Source organism: Periophthalmus magnuspinnatus, chromosome 12 (genome assembly GCF_009829125.3).
Source record: "Periophthalmus magnuspinnatus isolate fPerMag1 chromosome 12, fPerMag1.2.pri, whole genome shotgun sequence".
Taxonomy (NCBI): Eukaryota; Metazoa; Chordata; class Actinopteri; order Gobiiformes; family Gobiidae; genus Periophthalmus; species Periophthalmus magnuspinnatus.
The window spans coordinates 4,539,995-4,565,244 of NC_047137.1; the positions used below are offsets into that span (position 1 = coordinate 4,539,995).

Here is a 25,250-nt window from a genome sequence, read left to right on the forward strand (position 1 = left end):
TGTGTTATATAAACACAAAAAGTGCATTTGGATATAGCGCAGGAAAATGTTTAAATAACTTGAAATATCCCACCAGAAATGTATTCTCTGTATTTTTTACACTTTGTGTGAATCTCTATTTAAAGTAAGATGCAATAATAGTATAATAGTATTAAGAATGTATTCTGTAGGGTTCATCTTTTGCAGGATTTGCTGCCCTCCTCTGGACAAATGGTTTACTTGCAACAATAAGCAGTATCTATTTAGATGCTTAGTGCGTTTTAATTGCTTTACATTTTCAGGACACTTATTATGTATTGAAGGAAGCCGAAGACCTATGAATATTTAATCCATGGGGAAATTTTATCGGCGCTGTAGATTGTGACGTAATTATGATACGCAAACGAGTACTGCGATTTTACATCCGGGTTAAAGGTAATCATAGCCATGTGTGTTCCTGTAGTACGTCCATGGTTTAGTTTGACAGAATCCAGGGAAAACATGTTCCTATAAGTTATTTTGTTCACCATTTTGGTACACTCAATGCAAGAAAGTGTGTGAGCGTAGTATTAATGTGTTGCTAAACCACGTTAACTTATTTCAATTTTGGCAGGATTTACTCTAGTACCTAAGAAATCATCCATCATGTCATAGCGTGAAATGCTATTTGTTCGACCTCTTCTTAGTGCCTTAGGAAGCAGCAGATTGAGACTCAGGAATAAAGGTAAATTTTTTTCTAATAATGTATTGTGCAAATTATTCATTCATTCATTAAAATGTGTTTCTTCTTCACAGATTTTCTTACTAAATTGGTTTACAATATGAGTGAAGTACCTGAAGGTGTTCCCTCAGACAAAGTACTGAAAAGAATCAGTGAGGACAATGAAGATACTGCTGTTGCCAAAAAGCTCAAAACTGACGACTCCATAGAAGATGAGAAGAAGTATCCTAAAAAGAAAGTGGTTTTACTTATTGCTTATTCTGGGAAAGGATATTATGGCATGCAGGTAAATGATTGTTAGCTAAAGAGATGTTTTGCCATTATTTCTTTTCATATTAAGTGAAAATATCATCTTTAGAGAAATCCAGGAAACTCTCAGTTCAGAACTATTGAGGATGATCTGGTCACAGCACTTGTAAAATCTGGCTGCATCCCACAAGAGCATTGTGATGATATGAAGAAGATGTCTTTTCAAAGATGTGCCCGAACAGACAAGGTGGGGATATAATATATAGAAATGCTTTGTGTAAGTACAGTTTTACTTAATTGAGTTTTGAGATTTGAGTACATCTGAGTTCTTTTTCAGGGTGTGTCTGCTGCAGGTCAAGTTGTGTCCTTGAAGGTACGCCTAGTTGATGATATAATTGAAAAGATTAATCAGCATTTGCCACTTCAAATAAGAGTTCTGGGTAAGCTCTGTCTAGAGCATTTCGATTTATTTTAATTCAACAATGAGTCTCATCATAAATGGTCTTTATACCTTTGACAGGTCTTAAACGAGTGACTCAGGGTTTCAACTCCAAAAACAACTGTGATGCACGGACCTACTCCTATACACTTCCAACTGTGGCTTTTGCATCGAAAGATTATGATACTGAAAAAGCAGCTGCCTTTAGGCTGAGTCCAGAGACACTTGAGAATGTAAACCGCTTGTTCGCTCTTTATAAAGGCACACATAACTTTCACAACTTCACTTCTCAGAAGGCATCGTGCGACCCCAGTGCTCGCCGCTACATCACCCAGATGTCCTGTGGGAAGCCCTTTATCTGTAGTGACAATGAGTTTGTAGAGATCACAGTCAGAGGGCAGAGCTTCATGATGCATCAGATCCGTAAGATGATCGGCTTGGTGATTGCTGTTGTGAAAGGTTATGCCACAGACAACGTGATGGAGAGGAGCTGGGGGAAAGAGAAGGTGGATGTACCTAAAGCTCCCGGGCTTGGATTGGTCTTGGAGCGGGTCCACTTTGACAGATATAACAAACGCTTTGGAGGAGATGGGCTTCATGAGCAACTGGAATGGAACAAAGAGGAAGCAGCTATCCAGGCCTTTAAGGAAGCGCACATCTACCCCACTATTGTAGAAACTGAGTGTCAGGAAGGCTCAATGATTAGTTGGATGGCCACTCTACCTATACATGACTTTAAAGCCACAGCTACAGGCTCTCAAGGAAATGAGGACCAAAAACTGGTATATCAGATAGAATATTTATTTTGAAACCTAGTTATAATACTTCAATAACCTCTGGTCTTTTTCTTTTTGCAGGTCAAGGAGGAAATACAAAATGATTCTGATTAGCTCATACTTTATTTTTTGTGGTTGTAAAAATCAACACAAAATGCTTCTTTTCACATCAATATTTTCCTATTTTATTTTGTAATTTTATGGATTATGTGATTGTTATCTTCAAAGATGTCAAACAAAAATAAAATAAAAAACATTTGCTTTAAGAAGACTTTTGCTTTCTGAATATTATTATATTGCTTATTTGATTGAATATTAGACTGTTAGTGCTTAGCTTGCTGCCACACATAAAGAGGTTAAATTTCTTAAAAAGAGAAAGAAAACTATATGCATACTCCAGCCCAGTAGGCGGCAGAACACTTCCAAAATTCATCTTTCACAGGTGCATTCACAGTATCCGATCAAATGGGAATTGTAGTAAGGTGAAAGTTTTTATAATTTTACATCATATAGAATTATATATAATTTAAATGAATACAACACAACTGTATGCAACATAAACTATAGCTAAAAGGCCTTTATGTTCATTTTTTTCTCTCGTTATTATTAACATGGTGAACATTCCCCATTATCTTTGAACGTAGCACCATCTGTAGCGAAACATGGCGCCTACCAAGAAACGCAACGTGAGTTCTGCTAAAGAAGGTAAAGAAAATGCAAAAAAGGCAAAGATTGATCCGGATACCTTGATGAAGGGCGTACTTGAGAGCAAAAAACACGCTAACGATGTTTATGACTTGTTGGAGATGCTTCAGGTAAGGAATTAATGGAATTAACGGCTGTAGTGGCATCAGACACTCAGCTCTGTCTTGCTATCAGCTCTACATCCTTCTGTTTTTAGTCCCACAAAGAAAAAGATGTCATCGGTGCGATCAGTTCTTGCAACACACTATTTAGTAGTTTACTGGAAAGAAAGGATCTGCACAGGGGAAATCTCCCTGATGAAGAGGAGGCGTTGAGTGGTCAGTATTAATGAGAGTGAAGAAATACCAAAAAATATATTTAACTGTTACTCATTTATCTGTCACAGGAGATTATACTGCACAGCAAAAATATCAAATATTCATGCGCCACCGTTACAACAGCTGTAAGGAAATATTATTTGACCATCTCGACTATGAAGAATTCAGTGTCAAGGTAATTTTCCTCAAGTCACTTTGGGTAACAAACTTTTATGTCTCATATAAGTTGTATCACATATACACATGTTATTTGTTTTGGCAAATACAGGAGGCTGCAATTTGTTGCCTGATGAAATTTGCTGAAAGCGAAGGCCAGCATCCTCTTGAAGATTTAGACTGGAGTGAGCATTACAGCTTCCCCAGAGAGTTTATCCAGGTATTAAGGTATCATTTGTATCTTAATAGTATGTTTCACTGTTGCCACTACACTATATTCTCTCTCACTCAGTTGGTGGTGGGCCGACTGTTGTCTGTAACTACAGACAACACCCTGCTGCTCTCCAGGTTCCAGGAGTACCTTCAGATGGTGGATGTCCGTTATTATGTCATGAGTGCCATTCGTGACAGTGTAACAAAGGTCATGGATAGAAATAAAGGGGTAAACACATCACATTTAAAAATTACCTGATATGGACACAAATATTAACAGTTTCCTATATCTCTTTCTTAGGTACCTTTACCCGTGTATCAAAACAATGTCTTTAATCTCATGTCAAACATTTCGATGGCAAGCAGTGAGTCAGAACTCACTAACTTTATGGTCACACGGGAAAGTATGTCTATCAGTTAAGTTCTTTTTTGTTTTTTTTTAGTTAAATATTAAAAATAAAACTAAATATTCCAAACATTTTTCCAGCTAAACATGAAGATTGGAAAGCTGCCAAATTGAAGGTAAGTGTGTGATGTAGTCTTATGTCTTGTTATGCTCAATATTGAAGGCATATTTGTTAACAGTTGGTTCATTGTAGGAGCACAAGCGAGCGTTTGAGAAGATGTGGTTATGTTTTCTTAAATACAAGGTAATTATTTCATCATCTGCTTGATTTATTTATTATTTTATGTATAATTATTAATTTCTTTCCAGTAACAATTTCACTTTTTTATAGCTTCCAACCAGTATGTATAAAAGGGTGTTGGTGATCTTGCATGATTCCATTTTGCCACATATGAGCAAACCGACTCTGATGATTGACTTCTTGACTGCTGCTTATGAAGTTGGTAAGTTGTCCACAAAAGACCAAAGAAGATTATATTTTGCAGATAGGAACCGTTCATGTAACTGCCACATCTTTACTTTGTGTTATAAGGTGGTGCCATCAGTCTACTAGCTCTGAATGGTTTGTTTGTTCTCATACATCAGCATAACTTGTGAGTATAGTGTGCTATGATTGTTTTGTTTTTGTTTTTTTAAGTACCTAACAGTTATTTATTTTTTATTGCAGAGATTACCCTGACTTCTACCAGAAGTTGTATAATCTTCTTGAGCCTTCAGTTTTTCATGTCAAGTACAGATCAAGGTTTTTCCACTTGGCCAACCTCTTTCTCAGCTCAAGGTAATACCATATGCATGTCTTGTCTTACCGTTACATTTTGTTAATAATAATAAATGTACTGTATTTGTTCCCAGTCACTTACCCGTGTACCTAATAGCTGCATTTGCCAAACGCCTAGCTCGCTTAGCCCTCACAGCGCCACCTACTGCCCTTCTCATAGTTCTGCCCTTCATTTACAATCTGATCCGCCGTCATCCTTCGTGCCGAGTTCTCATTCACAAGCCCAGCTCACAAGATGGTGACAAGATTTTACTGTCATAATGGATACAACAATGAGATGTTATGACTATAAGCTATACACTTTGTTTGTGCATTTCCGATAGAATTAATGGAGGATCAGTATGATATGGATGAAGAAGATCCTGCCAAGTCGTGTGCGTTGGAAAGCAGCTTGTGGGAAATAAAGGTAAGTCTAACTTGAGTATAGTTTCCATATTCCAATAATACTATAATCAGTGTTCATGTGGAATAAATCAGCTTTGTGCTCCTGATTTTCTTTTACCTGGTTTTCAGACATTACAGAAACATTACCATCCCCATGTTGCCAAAATCGCGATGCTGATAAATACACCTTTGACTGAACAAGAAGATGACATTGATGAACTACTAGAGTTAACCACGTTTGAGGTACGGAATCATATTTCTTGTTACAGTGGTCCCTCGTTTATCGTGGGGGTTACGTTCTAAAAATGGCCCGCAAAAGGCGAAATCCATGAAGTAGTCAGCTTTATTTTTTACAATTATTATATATGTTTTAAGGCTGTCCCTCACCATGCACTTTATACACTTTTCTCAGACAGATTAACATTTTCTCACATTTCTCTTGTTTAAACATTGTCAAAGTTCAAAAATAAGTACAGTAGTATAGAATGAAACCAAAGATCCAAGACCTATTTTCAGGTCCAAACATTTGTTTGAGGAATAAAAATATAAATATTTTCTTGTACTATAAATAAAAATGCAAGCAATCGAACATTTACATAATTTGGCAAGCTGAATGCATTCTGTACTGTACAGGAGACACGGCATGGAGATTGATTGACATTGGTCTACAGTGCCTTAGCCAATCAGGAGGCAGAACACAATGCACATTTATACACTGTAAAAAAACAAAAAAACAATGCAAAATTGCACACAAAAAAATACACGAAACAGCAAGGTGAAACACATTATAGTGAGGGACAACTGTATTGCTACAAATAATAAATGGCTTCAAATTCTAGGTTATGCAAGTTACAGCAGCCACCTGATGTTTTTGCATTAATTATCCAATGTTATGCTTCTCTTTTTTTAACCCAGCTGATGGAACGGGACCTGAAGCCACATCAGTTGAAGAATATACCATTGGAGTTTGAAACGGCCACACAGCTGCTGAAAGGAGGCGGAGATGTCTTACAGGAACATTTCTGTCTAGATTAACAGACCTTTGTGTCAATGCATGTCTTCATGGACTGCATCACCTATTCTTTAAAGAGTATTTTCTAAGAAAAAGTGCATTTGTTCAATAAAAAGATCTTTTTGTGTGGTTTCATCTGTAACTCTTCCTTCTTGAGATAATCTTATGTACCGGTAGACCTATCTATGTGCCAGATGGGCCTATTAAGCTCAGTGATGATTTTACTACTATTAAATATTTAATTTTGGTCAATCTCCGTATCATCGAAAATGAAACTAGCCAATGGCTTTATTCTGATTATAACTCAGGGGACTAACTCACAGGGCAAATCCAAAGGGCACAGGCATATTTAAAATGCCTATTAAAATCACGATCTTTTTAAGCCTATGTTCCAAACGACGGGTTTTCTCCTTTGACCTACGGATAGGCCCATAGGATTTAGAAAAGGTCTCCTACAAGGTCTTCTAAAAGGTCTTCCACTTCTATTATGCTTATTTTACTTGACGTCACATCGGCGGTAAGTCTACTCAACTAGACCAGTGGTTCTTAACCTTGTTGAAGGTACTGAACCCCACCAGTTTCATATGCACATTCACCGAACCCTTCTTTATTGAAAGATAAAATATCATTTTTTTCAAATTCAAGCCATATGTGTGTTTTACTGGTGCACAAAATAAATCGTGCATGCAACATCACTGTGTTCAAAGAATAAAACCAAGACAATGTATAAACTCACAACAAATTACATACATACCTTTTCACAAATACATGACCTTTTTTAATACTACCACACTAAAATAATTTTAATTTTGTATTGTATTATGTATTCCAATAATGAACTTATTGTATTTATGCTATTTATTATTTTTAACATTTTAACACACACCCATCACCTAATTTCCATTAGGCTACAATAATAATGAATATTTACTGCAAATCAGTGTGACTTCTGCTGTTGCCTTTGAGAGACCAGTTCAGAAATGCATGGCTTCACCTTGGCCACTCTCATGTCATTTTCACAGCAAAGTCTGTTCCTTTTCTTCGTTTTTATGTCGTTTTATACAGATACACAGAGAGGAATCTGTATCTGCACACCCAGCTGCTCTATTACTGTACATTTATATATCATATCAAAACACAATATATATAATGTGTATTTGTAAATAAAATATATTCAAAACAACTGGTAAGGGTCAAAATAAATATATATTTACAAACCACACACTGCAAACAGTGAACAAACACACACTGGAAACTAAGAACACACTGCACATGTGACAGTGTGACAGTCATTCTGTGACAGAGGTTGGAAGATCGAGTCCCGCTCGGACCAACTTCTGTCATTGTGTCCTTAGTTTTGTCATTGTGTCCCTAGGCAAGACACTTCACCAAAGTGGTGTGTGAGTGAATGATTGGTAGTCGGAGGGGGGGGCAGATTGGCATTAGCTAATGCTAATGATTACACATAATACACATTTGACCCACAATTGAGTCAATAGCAGAATAAACCACGCTTACCGATCAGGAAAAGCATCCAGTCCATCAAATCATAATGTCCTCTACTCCTCAGTCCATCATGAGATCTTCACTCGGTTCCACGAACCGCTCCGGGTTCGAGATGCCTCTAGTTTAACTTGTACAAACATCCACAGTGTCCTCGGTCGCGTACTTCCTTTGTTTTGTCCGTTTCGTCATGTTTAAAACGCAAAACTGTTGCAAAACAGTGCGTAAAATTACGCAATTACGCGCGCGTAATTTTACGCGAGGGTCTTTGCCCGAGGGCGGGCCGTCGGAACGTTCAGCGGTTAAACACTTAAAATCATCATCGAGTCTTCACTCCACATCGGCCACATCAGCTGAAACACTGGGAGCGGGACATGAGGAGCCTGTCAATGACGTTGATAAGCTGCGCAGATACGTATGTGAATCACAAAAGTGGTTGGAGCAGCTCGTCCCCGGTCACACTCACTGACTCACATTGAAAAATAGCGCAGAATGAATTGAACCCCTGGGACTGACTCACCGAACCCCTAGGGTTCGATCGAACCCAGGTTAAGAACCACTTCCCTAGAGGCTTTGTGACGTCACAAAGCGCTCAGGGATGGAGGAGTTTGACCCTAGAGGCTTTGTGACGTCAGAGGAGCTTTGAAGTCGCTTTGTGACATCAGTGGACAATGTTGTGGATCTGATGTGTAAGGGTTAGGGGTTTTCTCAAACTCAGAAGCAACTGTCTTCACACGAGCTTACACAGCTAACGCTATTTTCATCAAACTCCACTCCACTCGCCATTATGAGTACAGTATACAATACTATGGATCGAGCACAGCCAGACCCCGACATGTTGGGAGAATATGTTGTCATGGATTTACTCGGGGCAGGGTCTTTTGGCGAAGTTGCCAAATGCTATAAGCCTCCAAACCTAGATGTTGTGGCTGTTAAATTCACAAGGGACCTCCGACACAGCTTTGAAAAAGAAGCCAGGATCTTGAAGGACTTGAGCCTGAGAAATCCTGACCAGAATAACATAGTGAAGATGATTGAATACTTCACAGATCTGACATGCCAATGTTTGGTGTTTGAAATGTTAGATCAGAGTCTTTGGGACCTGATGAATCAGCGTAGAGGCCCTCTCTCTCTGAATGAGTTAAGGCCGGTTACCCAGCAGCTCCTGGTAGCTCTGGAGGCCCTCTGGAGCGCTGGGATTGTACATGCTGACTTAAAGCCAGATAATGTGATGCTGGTCAACCAAACGGATCAGCCTTTCAAAGTCAAGCTCATTGACTTTGGTTGTGCTTGTTACACCTCCAAGCTGCACTTTACAGATGTCATTCAGCCATTAAGGTACAGGGCTCCAGAGGTCACTCTGGGCTGCCCGGTGTCTGGGGCTTTGGACATGTGGTCTCTGGGCTGTACTCTGGGGGAGTGTATCCTTGGTCATTGTCTTTTCAATGATGGTTCATATTACAGCAACCTGAGGTCCATCTTTAACCTGGTGGGATGTTCCAGCAGAAGACTGTTGAGGAGAGGCCAGCTCAGCCACCTCTACTTCATCCCCACAGACAGCTGTAACCAGTGGAGGTTTCAGACGACAGATGAGTTTGGGATGGTAGAGTTTGATGCCTCGCCTGACCCACTGGAATATGCTCAGAATTTAATGTGTGCTTTTATTCAGGAGGATCCTCCCATATCTGAGTGTCTAAAACACAGAGACAAAATGGTATTTGTAGACCTCCTTGAGAAACTCCTGCAGCCAGACCCTGACCTAAGGATCCGCCCCGAAAATGCTCTCAAACACCCCTTCATTACAATGGAGCACCTGAAGAATGAGGAGAGCCAGTACAGTGAGCAGGCCCACCTCACCATGACTTTTGCTCTGCAGCAGCCCACTGTGCCTCAGGTGAGTCCTCCGAACAGTTCTGACCTGCAGCGCCCACCTGTGGCAGTAACAGATAATATTTACTCTCAGAGGCGCTCTCCCTTTCACACTCCCCCTGTGTTTATGGATCCAGAGCCTATACAGCAAGAGGCTACTGTCAATACACATGTGGTCATCAACATTCCTGAGGACATGATACCTGGGGACTCTCCTTTTCACACTCCCCCTGTGTTTATGGATCCAGAGCCAATACAGCAAGAGGCTACTGTCAATTCACATGTGGTCATCAACATTCCTGAGGACATGATACCTGAGAACTCTCCCTTACACACTCCCCCTGAAGACTCTGCGGGTACAGAAGAGGAATTGGACACTCCCTATCGGGACTATGGTTGGGGGCCGTGGAAATTCCTTGCCTTTGGAAGCGTTTTAGCAGGACAAGTGGCATTCTGCAGCTACATGACCGGTTCTACTGTGGTCGCTGGAGGTGTGGTACTGTCTACGGTCCTTTGGGAATGTGCTGAGTATTTGTGGTCCAAGTATGCATCACAAGAGTAAACGGCAATAGGACAGTAACACCTCCCTAGACTCCACAAGACACTACTATAAATATGATTGGAATCAGTTGTAGTGATAGTAGGAAAAGCAGAAGTCGGTGAGAAGCAACAACAAGAAGTTTCTGCTGATTGAAGACATCAGCAGAAACTTCTCCACTTGACTTGAAGCAACACATCAACAACAGCAGCAATAGTCAAAGAAAAATATAAAATCTGTCAACTGGAGAAAAAGTTAACAGATTTCATGTTTTTCTTTTACTATTGATCATACCTGGATGACTGAGGAATTAGAGACATTGGCAGTAAAAAATAAACAAATAAAACCCCCACAAACTGTGACGTTCCCCTTATTAAACCTTATTAATGTCCATTATGTTTAAGTGGCTGTACCTGATTTTTTTTTTCCCATGTTGAGTAAAACTCGTTTTGCCCTAGTACAACTATATTGTATAAGCATCTTTTACAACAGAAATGAGACAGCTGTTCGCTATCTACATGTAATTATAAAGCGGTTTATCCTCCAAAAATCTGAAAGTGCAAAGTTAGCATGCTAATGTTTGTTAGCAGTAAAGCAGTGGTTCTTAACCTTGTTGGAGGTACTGAACCCCACCGGTTCCATATTCACATTCACCAAACCCTTCTTTATTGAAAAATAAAATATAATTTTTTTCAAATTCAAGCCATATGTGTGTTTTACTGGTGCACAAAATAAATCATGCATTAACATCACTGTGTTCAAAGAATAAAACCAATACAATGTATAAACTCACAACAAATTACATACATACCTTTTCACAAAGACATGACCTTTTTTAACACTACCACACTAAAATAATTTTAATTTTGTATTGTATTATGTATTCCAATAATGAACTTATTGTATTTATGCTATTTATTATTTTTAACATTTTAATACACACCCATCACCTAATTTCCATCACACTAGAATAATAATGAATATTTACTGCAAATCAGTGTGACTTCTGCTGTTGCCTTTGAGAGACCAGTTCAGAAATGCATGGCTTCACCTTGGCCACTCTCATGTCATTTTCACAGCAAAGTCTGTTCCTTTTCTTCGTTTTTATGTCGTTTTATGTTTTTATGCCGTTCAAAGTGACAGTATTCAATGACCAATACACAGAGAGGAATCTGTATCTGCACACCCAGCTGCTCTATTACTGTACATTTACATATCATATCAAAACACAATATATATAATGTGTTTTTGTAAATAAAATATATTCAAAACAACTGGTAAGGGTCAAAATAAATATATATTTACAAACCACACACTGCAAACAGTGAACAAACACACACTGGAAACTAAGAACACACTGCACATGTGACAGTGTGACAGTCATTCTGTGACAGAGGTTGGAGGATCGAGTCCCGCTCGGACCAACTTCTGTCATTGTGTCCTTAGGCAAGACACTTCACCAATCATTCACGCACACTTTGGTGTGTGCGTGATGATTGGTGGTGGTCGGGGGCGCAGATTGGCATTAGCTAATGCTAATGATTACACATAATACACATTTGACCCACAATTAAGTCAATAGCAGAATAAACCACGCATCCAGGAACAGCATCCAGTCCATCAGCACATCAGGTCCTCTACTCCTCAGTCCATCATGAGATCTTCACTCGGTTCCACGAACCGCTCCGGGTTCGAGATGCCTCTTGTTTAACTTGTACAAACATCCACAGTGTCCTCGGTCGCGTACTTCCTTTGTTTTGTCCGTTTCGTCATGTTTAAAACGCAAAACTGCTGCAAAACAGTGCGTAAAGTTACGCAATTACGCGCGCGTAATTTTACGCGCGGATCTTTGCCCGAGGGCGGGCCGTCGGAACGTTAAGGGGTTAAACAGCACTTAGAATCATCAGCGAGTCTTCACTCCACATCGGCTAAAACTCTGGGAGCGGGACATGAGGACGTCTGTCAATGACGTTGATAAGCTGCACAATACGTCTGTGAATCACATAATTGGCTGGAGCAGCTCGTCCCCGGTCACACTCACTGACTCACATTGAAAAAGAGACCGTGTCAGCAGTGCGCAATTGCGCGCGCGCTCAGCTTGGAGTGAGCAGTGTTCGATAGGCACAGCAAAGGTGCATTTGTCGAATTAGGACACGGCCAGCGTCTGGAGACGCTCGCAGTCCGCGAATCATATGAGTCTGGTGCGTGTCTTGACCTCCGCCGAACCCCTGGGATTGACTCACCGAACCCCTAGGGTTCGATCGAACCCAGGTTAAGAACCACTGAACTAGACTGATGGGTCACTTGCTGGAACCAATCATGAGCCTCTTCAAGAGCTTCTTCAAAACTTAACATAATAGCTAAATTATGAAAGGTAACCTAAAACATTTTGATGAAGACCTTAGTTGACCGAAGTAAAATGAAAAAAACAAAACAAAAAACAACTGCCTCGTGGAGTATGGAGAGTTTGCCTAGCCATCAAAAAGCACACTCTGTCGGAGGGACAGGCAGGGCAGGCTAGGGAAGATACATGTTTAGCCACTTTTTGCATTACAGTTTTTTGTTTTTTTGTTTTTTTGACGAGATAGTGGCAAGTCAGAATAGTACAGTATGTAGGCTGATGACTGTTTGAGCTCTAATTTATCAAAACATAATAAATTGGGCATGATTACAAGTTATTCTTTTCATTTTCATTTTAATAATAATGTATAACTTTAATGGGTGACTCAATTTACCCTAGTCATTTAGGCCTATAGGCTGTTGTAGACCTACTGAAAAAGATTCTAGTGTGGGATGGGGTTTTCAAAGGTTGTGACAGCCACCAAGGTGATGACTTAATGCTCCTGAATCCATGACAGAGGGAAGATGGGGAAGTAGTCCTTATAGTATTTCATGTTTATTTTAACTCACTTGACTACCACTATATTACTACACAACCACTTTATTGTGGGAAAATAAAACCCTTTTTTCCTGCTTTTCCGCTGAAGCTCCTGAGATGATGGAGCCTCCTCTATTGTACTAAGGAAAACATCTGCTGGGAGTCACCAAGACCCTGATTTTTCTCATCAGAGAATAATAATATTAATTATATATAACTGACATGTAATAGATCATGATCGATCTGTAAATATCTATCCACATGTTAAAGTCAGCCTCACTAAACTATGTCTATAGCACTTTCCGTAAGTTGTGTGTGCAGTGAATGGGAAGAGGCAGTGAACTAGTGTTGCTAGGCAACAGAGTAGAACAGAGCGTACGGTGTGCTTTCTCTTCTCACTCACGCACTTTGTGTCTCTGTCCTCTCCTCAGCTCTGCCCTAGCACAACAGCTATCGACAGATGAGTGATGTAACCGCAGTAAAACCACCTGGCTCATTTGATTTGAGTCCACTGATTGGAGATTTGCAGGAGGTGAAGAGAACAGGACTGTCTGCAAGCCAGATGTTTGGATAATTATTTCTGCAATTTAAAGTAGGCTAAATATATATTTAGGTCCACATACACTATAGGGAAAATATCTTTTAGCAGCTGAGTGATAGACAATGGGACCTCTTGTGCTGTATGTGTTTTAGTGTGTTTGTACAGGGGACTGTGCAGCTGCTTATGAGGAAGTCCAGGGATTTGCAGCCTAAACCCTGCTCATTACTCCACCCATCTCCAGGTCTCCTCTGAACACATGGACACAGGGATATACGGCCATACCTCCTCCACCAGTCTGTGAGGGGACAGGAAGGGAGCGGCAACCAACTACACCAGGACCAAAGACAAGGTAGGACATGCCAGTATTATATTCTTCGTAGTTTATGCATTTTAAGATATCATTTATTATTGTGATATATTAGTTTTATCTAGTCAGTGCTTTGATGTCCTTTATTTGTTTGTCTGCAAAAAATACCCTTGATGGTGAACAAATTATTTGATTTAATTTCTGAATTGTAGGTAGTAGAAGTTCCCTTTTCAAGCAACAGATGGCAGTAAAGTAAGCCTTTTTAAATATTCTGAGAGTTAGCGGATGCTTGCTGGTCTTGTCCACTGTCCAGCGCCACAGATGCAGTTAGTGCCATCTATTTATATTTGTTTATATTTTCTATGATATTTTCTATGGTATTTTCTATGGTCAGACATACTTCTTACAAAATGCTGTTGAGTTAATCATAAGCACACATTCAAAGGTGTAGTATATTAATTTAGTGGCCATTTATCACAGCAAAGGTATTTATTTATTTATGTAATTGTATGATATGATATGATATGATATGATATGATATGATATGATATAGATTTATTGTCGCTGAAATTTCTGGGTCCATCCACTTAAACAAAAACTGAAACAAAGTTCACCACCTTCATTGTCAGCAATAAACAAATACTAATAGCTTCAGAAAGTGATACCATTATTCATCCCCAACAAAGTAATGGTTGTCAGTAGGAAGGACATTAAGACTAATATGACAAGTTAGTAGAGCTAATCCTAAACAAATAATGATAAGGTCCAACATTTGTGGATTATGGTAAATGGTAAATGGTCACATTTTTATGTCACATTTTTCCACCTTCAAGGCACTCAAAGCACTTTACATCAAGGAACCACTCACCCATTCACACACATTTTCAGACATCAGAGTACACAGACACTGGGGGGCAAGGTGGGCTTGAGTGTCTTGCCCAAAGACACCACGACAGTGTTCATCTAGAATCGACTGTGGGTCAATGGATCTGACTGCACAAACTGATTATGTTTATGTCGAGAGTGAAATTTGAACCACTAACCTTCAGATCAGTGGACAAACACTTTATCAACTGAGCTATTGTCGCCCATAAGTTTGGATATTTCTTTTAAAAACAGTAAATTTCCCATACAGTTCAATATATCAAAATATTATTTATTTTGAATGGCGAAAGGTCTTCACAATATTCTTCAGTCAGGATGGAATCACTTGAAACCCATGAATAAGCCCCTGCCCTCCCATCAAATTATAGAATCTATACCTGCATGAGCTGCTTTACCAAAGACTTAATGCTTAGCTGCTAATTCAATGACAGGACAGTGTGTGGAGTGTTTTTTGCTGTATTTGTGCTACTGTGTGTAACATGCATCTCTAAATGTCACCCAAATGCCACCACAAACAAAACCTCTGGATGTGACTCACCTTAGATTCACATTTTTCATTGTAGTCACAAATCTGTAGCTGTGTCACAATGGTGGAATTGAGATTGTTGCCTCAGTTCTTAAAATTACACATTGCTAATTGTCCATCATTATCATTATTCTAACCAGAAGCGAAGGAGTGTTTTTCAGTAAGTTGAATGTATAAACTTTGGTGCTCCAGAGGTTAAGATGTGATTTATAGAATTTTGATGTATTTGTTTGGGAAAATGATTCCACACAGTCTTGGTATTAGTGAGATTAGATACTGATGCTTCTCATTGTTTGTTGCCCTTAAGCAAAGATGGAAGAACAAAGCTACAGTCTCTCCGGTTGAATCGTTATAAACTGTATCGTACACTGGAGTGCTCAGAGTAAAAAAAATAATTATACAAAAACTCCACATTCAGCAAACATGAAAGCTTCACAGAAGTAGTTAGACAGTAGATCACTCCCACAAGATGAACCTTAATAAATGATCTTGGATAGAATGAAAGCAGATATAGACTGCTGCAGGCCTTTTGTTCTAGTACTTATGCACACTGTGCAGTTTAAAAAAGGAGGCCATTGTTCTCCTCTCGTTCTTGCTCCTTATGTACGGACTTTCATCTTTACTATTGTTTTTACTTTATTGCATTGGCATAGAAGTGGTGGAGTTTTACAACTTATAGTTGTGGTTTTACTTCCTCTGGGTCACATACACACATCATGTTAGATCTCACAAAGCTCTTGTCAGAACAGCTCCAATGTGCTCTGGACATGGACCAAACAGACAAGCACCGTCATGTCAACCCACATCTGTTCAGTCACTCATTTGTTTCAAATAACTTTGACATCCCATAATTAGCAGCACAAGTATTATTATTTTTCTCTGTACTCCACTTTAGGAACGACTGGTTTTAGCAAGAAGAACATGTTCACAGATAGACATGTTAAAAATAAATCCAATGGTGCTCAATAAATTATGCCAACTTCAAAGCTATTATTTGTACCAAACTCATAAAAGTAACACACTTAGCTGCTAAAATCATAGGACTCCCCATACCCAATCTCACAGATCTAAATAACACACTCGCCATAACACAGGACTCCACTCACCCCCTCCAGGACCATCTAATCCCTCTGCCCTCAGGATGGAGGTATAGGGCGATCAGGTGCAGGAGGGCACGGTTCGGTAGAAGCCTGATCCCAGCAGCCATTGCCTTTTTAAACAACAGGCCCCGCTGAGGCATAATGTCTGTTTTTGTAATGTGTTTATGTGACTGTGATATTTGGTGTTTATCTGTGTGTATGTCAGACGTGCTCTGTGTATGTGGAAAGGAATCTCTCCCCGGGGACAGTAAAGTAAAGTCTAAGTCTAAGTCCAAGTCTAGTCTAAGTCTAAGTCTACCAAATAACAAATTTGTTATTCACATTTTTTTAAGTTTTCATTTACGTTGGTTCTCTTCAGTTGTTGTCCCCACAAAACAATAGGCTGTCAAATTGTTTAACCTTTTGCGTCCTTTTTACTCACTACTTACTTTATGTTGTGTAAGCTTTCTGGTTTCCCTCTGTCCCTGAGTTTCACCCTTATGGGTGTTTTCTTCATGTTCAGCCTGTGTTAACTTAACATGCTCTGTACTTGCTGACAAATAAATAATAGTTGACAGTGACACATACTGTTATTGTCTCTCACATAGTTTTGCCACCAGTACCACCTTCTGCAATTGAAATATTGTCCCTCTCTCAGGCGTATATATTCTCTGAATTTGTAGTAATTAATTGGACCATGTCTCTGTCTCTGCCCAGGAACCCCACAGTATTGACTGGCAGATCTGTCCCTCGGTCCGGTGTTGGTCGGTCCACCATATTAAATGCTGTAGACTTGTTGGCTTCGATGCTCTTGCAGTAATAGCAGGTGGTTTTGGCCTTCTTGTTCTCAGTTGGCAGCTTTGTCAGACTGGCTGATAGCTCTGGCCGTGGATAAACTGACATGTTCCCTGAAAGTTTGTTTTGAATATTTATTTGTGTGGAGGATGGTGTCTGGCTTTGCCTCAGACAGGCTGCTTGTTCACTGTGTATTTCTTTGGTGTATTTAACACTGCACCAAATGTTCTAGTAACATGCTAATTGATATATTAAGGAATGATAAAACTGATGTTAGGGCCATCTGTTGGTTAATCTGTTTTGGGCCACCATAACCAAGCCACTACATGCGTTTAAGTATTATGTCTCAATTTTTTTAATATGTAGAAAATATATTATATGTAATAAGAGAGTGTTCGTACACACTATTTTATTTTACTTCAAATGGCCTGAGCAGCCTCTGAAATGTGTCATTTTAATGATTTCTAATTTGCTGCCAATTTCAAACATTAAAAAAATTAGCTGGACCACTGTCTAGCCCAGATAATTATTTCAAAATGTCTTAATTGACAGAGATAGAGCTCATGGAAATTAGGGTGTAGATTTCATTCCTGTCAGCCCTGTGTTGCCTGCATTGCTTGCAATTGTCTGGGCCAAGTCCAAGTCTTGAGTAGTGAATGCAACTCTAAACTACTATGAACTGTCCACAGGCCATAATTGAGGGTCGGGGCCTGCTTTGTACAGATATAGTTTATTTCCATTCCATTTATGCTAGAGTGAAAATCCAGTTTCAAAGGCCATTTTCTCATCAAGAATATTTCTGCAGAGGACAAATCTGTGTGAGGCTGCAGACCTGTTGCTGCACAGGCTTCATTTCCAGGCCTGATAATCCCTTCCCTGTGAGTGACCCTGCAGGATACAGTTAATGCTTTAATACATGGCCACAGACAGAAGTGGCTAAAGCTCCAGAGAGTTTGCAGACTTCTATTTATTTTCTTTTTGTTTGCCTGCTACATTCCGAATCTGAACATTTATATTTCACTAATATTTAAATTTGACACATTTTTTAATCCCACTGCAGCTTGGTCAGGAGTACCTTAGTTACTCTTACCAGCTTCAGCAAGGCTTCCCAAGGTCTTTGGTTTGTTCTTGGGTTGATATGCACATTTCAACAAAGCACGTTCATCTCAGGGAACCCATCTATTTTTTGAGCGGTATAATGGCCCATGGTATTTATACTTGCGTATAGGTTTGAATACCTATGACATCTTCTGGCATCTGTAAATTGCACACAAGGTTGGACCAGACCATGTCACGGCCCCTGTTGTGCCATGTTTTTTATTAACAATAATAATGTGTAAGTTTGGAGGTGACCCGCCTATAAAAGGGCCCCGCCTCCTATGCCCTGTGCTGCTCCTCTGGCTCAACTCCACCTGGCCATCAGTCGATTGCTGCAACGAAATTTAGCACAATTTGCACATATTTATTGTAACTTACTTAATAATTGCTCCAACAGAGAGCTTAAAACCTTTTCAGTCATGTCTGCCCCCTTTCTTTGTCAGGTCACACGAGCCAGGCCGTAACACGGTTCACAGTTCTCTTTCTACTATTTGGGCTGATTTCTTTTGACTTTCCCATGATGTTACGTAAAGAAGTAGAGTGTTTCAGATATGCCTTCAAATACATCAAATGAGAGAGATATGACATCATCATCTGGGTTTTCCGAAACTGTTTAAAGGCATAGCAAGGCTAATGTATGTAAACTCCTGACTTTAAAGAAAGTAATGAAAAATTGTCTAAAAAATCTATCTCTCATTATTCTGGTATTTAGCAAATAGAAATAATTTTGGTAGTGCTAATTGACCTAAAAAAGGAAATGTTTAGTCTGATTTCATGTCAGACAGTGAAAAAAACAGCATATGTGTCTTTTTTATATAGTGTATGTATGGTTTCAAGTGTATGGTTTCAACTATATGGTTTCAATTGTATGTCAAAGTGATCATATTTTGTAGGCCTATGCGTTTGCGTACGGAAGAGAAACAGGGCCGTCCTTTTGCTAAACTCTCATTTACTTATTAGAATTGAATAAGTATGAATAAGAGGTGCAGTTGTTAATGGTAACTCATGTGCAACACGCCCACAAATAGCACACGCAATTTTTCAGGTTGCACTCATAATTTAGCACCCGCATTCGTGAATATATCCCTCAGTGGCGGAAAGCTACTGTTATAACCACTGGTGTCCTCGATAGACTTACAGAAATGAGGCTGTCAGTCTGCGCCATTGGCTCACAAATACAAAGGGTTCTTCCCTTCACCACAAAACCAAAACATAAAGCATCAAAGTAGAAATGTGGTAAACCCACTTCACTTCTTTCTTTTTCCTCTGGCGTAATTTCTCCTGAGCCGCACCTCATTGTTCACACTCTCTGGATCACAGGCTGAAAATAGCCACAAAACATGTCTCCTTTTGGGCTTGAGATCCTGCTCTGACTACATCTGTAACACAATAATAACATTCCTGATTTTTAACATTGCACTCTTTCTTGAAAAGGAGAAGTACTCAGTATTTGCAGTTGAGTCTATGAGTTTTTGCAATTTATTTTTTAAAATCAAGATTCATTTCACAATTTTCAACATGTCCAGTATACGGGTGGGATCTATATCAGAAAATGGCACATATAATACAAAATTAGAATTTGTCGATAATAAGAACAATTTAGCTAAGTGAAAAAATAACAGAAATGTGTGGTGTAATCTCCCAAATAGGGTATACTGATATGTACTTTTATTGTTTATTTTACTGTCCATTTACGTTTTGTGAGACCTCAACCAAGACATTTATAGTCACATTTTGGCACATTTCTGAGGGATTACTAAAAATTCGTTTTACTGATACAAAAAATATACACATTTTTGTCAATATCACCTACCCCTTATCAAGAAGCCATAATATTTGAAAAAAGACAGGACAATTTGTTACCAATTGTCACCTAACAAACTACCACCTTTGTAATATGCTAATTTGTGAATATTGAAGTTGCGATTTAAATTCGATCGTGAGAGATCTTGCAGCCTTTGTATGTGGTATGTTGTGGAGTTGTCTTTTGGAGGTCTGGGTGTGAGGTCTGGGGAGGATAGGCGTGGCAGCCGTTGTCTTGGCAACAGGCCCATATGTTGCAGTGTGGACCTACTGGCATAGTAGTGAAATGACTGCTTCTGTTTGAAGTCTCAGCCAACAGACATTAGTTTGAGCAAATTGGGACAAAGCTGGGACCTGGCCCTAATATTGATAGCAGCCGTAGACCAGTATTGTGTGTGTGTAGCTATGCAGTTACTTACTATTATATATTATACAATATTTTATTCAACCACTAATATTTGGCTCTTAAATGTATTTGGTTTTGGTTGTGTGCTTTTTAAGCCATACATCATACATCAGTATGATATATTTTAAGTTTAATTTCCAAACTATTTTTACAATAAAGATTAACAAAACAAAAACATATCCAAATTATCAATGCAACTATGTCAACATTTAACTAGAGTAAGTTTACATAGAGATTTATTGCACATATTTTGCCTAAATATGCACATAATATGCACGTAATTAATGTTTATTTATGCATCAATTATCGGCACATAAACAAACAGTTTCACAACTTCTTTAACGTTCCCAGTATTATTTTAGCTAACAACACATTCTGCTTTATTGAGACTTCTGTGCTCTGCTGGCAGCCTGAGCTATGTTGTACACATTCACAGCAAGGAAGCTGGCACTCATCCCACCCTTTTGTCTGTCCACATAGCCAACATGTAGTCGTCTGCCATGTAAGTCAATACGATTTTGTCATTCTGCATGTGTGTGTGTGTGTGTGTGTCCTAGTGTGTTTTTAATATTCTGCAGTTACTGTTGGATGCAGTCCAGTTGGGAGCCTGGCAGTCTTTCCACTGTCACTGCTGACAGCTTCACTCACAGTCTGCATCATGCTTATCCAGGCACACACTGTGGATCTGCTGGACCAAAAGAAACTTGCTCACAAAAGCTCTATATTTGGCCATGCACATGTAGATCGCAAACACACAGTGAAAAAATAGAAAGGAAAACGTTGTATTCACATGACATTACAACATGTAGAATTACGAGTAGTTTAATACTGAGCTGGAGGACAGGTCAGAATTCTATGGTCACTGTCAGATTGCAGAATTGTTGACCTGGTTTGTGGTTACATGAAACAAAAACAGTCACAAAGTTCAATGTCCTGTCTGTCAGCATAAAGAAACACAATGGGTTCAGAAAGTGGTGCCATTGTTCAACACTAAAGTCGTAATTTTGATGGTTGAAAGGACTTTAACCCATAAAATTAATATGATAATATGACAAATTTGTGGAGCCTATCACAAAAAATAATCAGAATCTTCAACATCAATAACCTATACTATAAGAAGCAGATGAATCTTCACATGTACCAAAAGTTGAGCCTGCCCCAAAACATATAATGCCTCTTACCTTTACATTTACGTTTTAATGTTTTCCCTTTTTAGAGGAGACTATGGTGCATTCCGTTTAGTTATTTTTTTCCCTCATTGTCTAAAACAAAACAAAAAATATATATATTCCACTATAGACTCTGACTCTATAACTTTGTTTTTGTACACTTTCTCAGTTGACAAATTCCTTAATTGATTCTCTACTGTTGTGAGATGCAAGGACTTTTTAGATCAATATAGCCTCTACCCCCAAACTAAAAGATCTCCGGTTTGAGTCCAGACCATAAGTCCATGTATATCAAAATATGAGAATTGTCTACTGACTTATTAGAAGTCCATGCTTTGTGAGATCTAGTTGTAGTCTCTTTCTCCGGAGGCACAGCTTACATTTTCTGACTTGATGCAGAAGGTGGGCTGACCCTGAAATGAAAAATACTAAGTTTGACCTGGTTGCCGGGGAACAGCAGTAACAGACAGTGCAGTACCTCAGGTGAGGAGTGACCTTCTATTTTCTATGTGACTGTTGCTAAAAGGCCACAGCTGTCTCCCTGGACACTGTCCCTATGGCAACAATTGTGTACCACCACCAGCTGGTCCCAATAATGATATGGGTTGCCCTGGACTGAGGAGAACAACGACTAATCAATACTAATAGTGCTGCTGTCTCAACATGCTGGACAATAGCCCTTTATACACTGTGTGTTCAAGAAAACAAACAGGGGTTAAGCATACTCTTGTGTAATGTTGTCACAGTCTTTACTTAACTTACATTAAAACATCCACATGACTAGTCCAAATCTCTGCTAAAAGTGCATATTTTTATTGTGCTATAGAAATGAAATGGCTTAGTTTGGCTTTACGAGGAAAAAAAGAGCTTTGTTACTTTGTACTAATCGTCAGACTGGCTGGACCTTTGATAAATAGAGATTATTTGTTTTATACTATAATGCAATCATCATTATGCCTTACCATTTTTAACCAACAATGCCTAACTTTGTGACAGCACCATAATAACTCAGTAACATCAGAGACACAACATGCATGAACAAGCTTACTGCAGTGTTGTGGGGTTTTGTCCAAACTTTGACAATTTCCTGTTATCTGCCATCCACCTCAATTTTATATAGCAAATCTGAAATTTCAGTCTCAGGGCTACAGTCTTATTTTTGTCTTCATTCTAAAACTTGTTTTCAGTTATCTCACCTCTGATCTATTCTTACTCTTCATTATATATTATATTGTGAAACCATCCCAATCACTTCATGGCAAGCTATTCCAATAATTTTGGGAATTATATTTCTGAAAAAAGTTGCAGAGTTTGTCACTTGAACTATGAACCACAAATATTGTGCCTGCCTGACCATGCTGTACAGACTTTGTTTGCTCAGAACCTTTCACTTTGGTTTCAGCCTGTAAATGGAACCTTTGTTTTAGTCATCGCCATCCCTCAGTTCTGCCACAATGCCAAATGATTTTCCTCCGTCATGTCTCCCTGTCCACACAAAGCAATTGCTCCTTTCTTTTTTCTTTCCAATCTTTTTCTGTTTCCTGTTTGACCTCTTTACTGCCTGGTCAAAGACAAAGAGGCTGGGGCTGTGTTTGCTTTAAAGCCACAATTCAAGGGAGAAAACCAGCCTGTAATTACACAGAATAAACAGATAAAATGTTATTAAATTTGAATTATTTAGGATCAAATGCTTGGATAGGGATAGAGATATAAAAGAGAACACATTACAAAGTTTGCACTGGACTGTGGTGAGACAATGTGACCAGAACTGGAGCTGAGTAAAAAGTATGGATAACACTTTAAATTAGATTTTCTTATTTTATTTTGTCAGGAAAGGACACCCTATCATACAAAGCACAGTGGCTCATTGGTTTTAGAGCTCATCCACCAACTTGAAGGTTTGAACCCTGATTGGACCTGGGAATACTGTTGTTGTGTCCTTGGGCAAGACACTTTACGCATTTTTTTGAATGTTGTGAGTTTTTGGGGTGTTTGGAATGGCCAGTAATGCAGATTAACACCCTTGCTTCAATCAGTGAATGAATAATGGCCATTGTGTAGCACTTGCAGAGTTTTTGTCAAGCTTATACACAAGTGGACAGTGTTGATACCCATCAGTTAATGAAAGAAAAACTCACAACGGTCACAGAAATAACTTGAATCTGACAAAAGTCATAATAAATAAAACGTCTATGAAGTTTAACCATTGAAAGTCAGACATTTCTTTTAAACCATGCTTCAACAGAATTATTTAAAAAATAAACTCATGAAACAGTCCGGGACAAAAATGATGGTACCCTTAACTTAATATTTTGTTGCACAACCTTTTGAGGCAATCACTGCAATCAAACGATTCCTGTAACTGTCAATGGGACTTCTGCACCTCTCAGCGGGTATTTTGGCCCACTTCTCATGAGCAAACTGCTCCAGTTGTCTCAGAGTGAAGGGTGCCTTTTCCAGACGGCATGTTTCAGCTCCTTCCAAAGATGCTCAATAGGATTTAGGCCTAGCTCATAGAAGGCCACTTTAAAATAGTGCAATGTTTTCAGCCATTCTTGTGTGTTTTTAGCTGTGTGTTTTGAGTCATTGTGCTGTTGCAAGACCCATGACCTGCGACTAAGACCAAGCTTTCTGACACTGGCCAGCACATTTCTCTCTAGAATCCCTTGATAGTCTTGAGATTTCATTGTACCCTGCACAGGTTCAAGATACCGTGCCAGATACAGCAAAGCAGCCCTAGAACATGACAGAGCCTCCTCCATGTTTCACAGTAGGGACAGTGTTCTTTTCTTAATATGCTTCATTTTTCCGTCTGTGAACATAGAGATGATGTGCCTTGGCAAAAAGTTCAATTTTTGTCTTATCTGTCCATAGGACATTCTCCCAGAAGTTTTGTGGCTTGTCAACATGTTGTTTGGCAAATTCCAATCTGACTTTTTATGATTTGTTTTCAACAATGGTGTCCTCCTTGGTCGTCTCCCGCTAAATCCACTTAAGCTCAAACAACGACGGATGGTGCGATCTGACACTTATGTTCCTTGATTTTGAAGTTCACCTTTAATCTCTGAATAATATGTGCAACTGTAGTCACAGGAGCATCTGCTTGGAGCTGGTCTTATAGCCTTATCTTTAACATGCTTGTCTATAGTTTTCCTTATAATCTCCTAAAACAACTCTTTCCTTTGCTTCCTCTGGTCCATGTTGAGTGTGGTACACACCATGTCACCAAACAGCACAGTGATGACCTGTAGCCCTATTTATAGGCATAAAGAGGCTGCACTTGGCCGCAGGTGCTTTTCATTTTGGTAAGGATGCACCTATACAGTTAATAGTACTGGGTATTGGTCCAATACCAGGTGCCAGTACTTGTCAATGTGCAGCCAATACCAAGAGCCAATACCGCTATAACTGTGCCACGTCTTAATTTGATGCTCACTGGTCAGCTGTGAAGCAGTGGCCACTGAACAGTGAGGAGTCCACCATAAAGAGGCATATTAAACTAAGCTTTAATCATATCATATGTGACTGTCACATGAACTATGAAAATATTTAGGGCTTTTAGTTCACAAAGGATATCAGTGCAGTACTTGTGTTTACATTGCAGCAGGCTAATGTCGTTAAGTAGTGCTGACGGTTCTTTCCTTGAGTGTGCATTTTGATTTATTGTAATTGACAAACAAATCTAATCTATCTTTTAAAAGACATATTGCATATCCAT

General features: G+C 39.1%; 3 protein-coding genes across 4 annotated transcripts in view; all 3 read left to right on the forward strand.

The window, feature by feature from the left end:
- Positions 1–25,250, forward strand: part of LOC117379502 (WD40 repeat-containing protein SMU1) — a 218,067-nt gene that overhangs the window by 3,000 nt on the left and 189,817 nt on the right. The window lies entirely within an intron of this gene.
- pus1 (pseudouridine synthase 1) lies at positions 413–2,333 on the forward strand. Its single transcript, XM_033976321.2, has 6 exons — positions 413–703; positions 775–986; positions 1,059–1,196; positions 1,287–1,389; positions 1,470–2,170; positions 2,246–2,333. Exons 1-6 carry the CDS (start codon positions 640–642, stop codon positions 2,276–2,278), a joined length of 1,251 nt encoding a protein of 416 aa, XP_033832212.1. The 5' UTR covers positions 413–639; the 3' UTR covers positions 2,279–2,333.
- Positions 2,799–6,276, forward strand: noc4l (nucleolar complex associated 4 homolog). The gene is made up of 15 exons (XM_033976314.2): positions 2,799–2,979; positions 3,066–3,186; positions 3,255–3,361; positions 3,455–3,562; positions 3,635–3,784; positions 3,857–3,959; positions 4,043–4,077; positions 4,155–4,205; positions 4,293–4,404; positions 4,494–4,554; positions 4,629–4,739; positions 4,814–4,977; positions 5,063–5,145; positions 5,253–5,366; positions 6,039–6,276. Exons 1-15 carry the CDS (start codon positions 2,827–2,829, stop codon positions 6,156–6,158), a joined length of 1,593 nt encoding a protein of 530 aa, XP_033832205.1. The 5' UTR covers positions 2,799–2,826; the 3' UTR covers positions 6,159–6,276.

Excerpts from the sequence above, each read along its gene's own strand:
- pus1 (XM_033976321.2), top strand. The coding sequence starts at position 640 with ATGCTATTTGTTCGACCTCTTCTTAGTGCCTTAGGAAGCAGCAGATTG. Across the intron at positions 704-774 it reads ATTGAGACTCAGGAATAAAG|ATTTTCTTACTAAATTGGTT; the intron begins GTAAATTTTTTT and ends TCTTCTTCACAG. Across the intron at positions 987-1,058 it reads AAGGATATTATGGCATGCAG|AGAAATCCAGGAAACTCTCA; the intron begins GTAAATGATTGT and ends TATCATCTTTAG.
- noc4l (XM_033976314.2), top strand. The coding sequence starts at position 2,827 with ATGGCGCCTACCAAGAAACGCAACGTGAGTTCTGCTAAAGAAGGTAAA. Across the intron at positions 4,405-4,493 it reads GACTGCTGCTTATGAAGTTG|GTGGTGCCATCAGTCTACTA; the intron begins GTAAGTTGTCCA and ends TTGTGTTATAAG. Across the intron at positions 4,555-4,628 it reads CTCATACATCAGCATAACTT|AGATTACCCTGACTTCTACC; the intron begins GTGAGTATAGTG and ends TTTTTATTGCAG.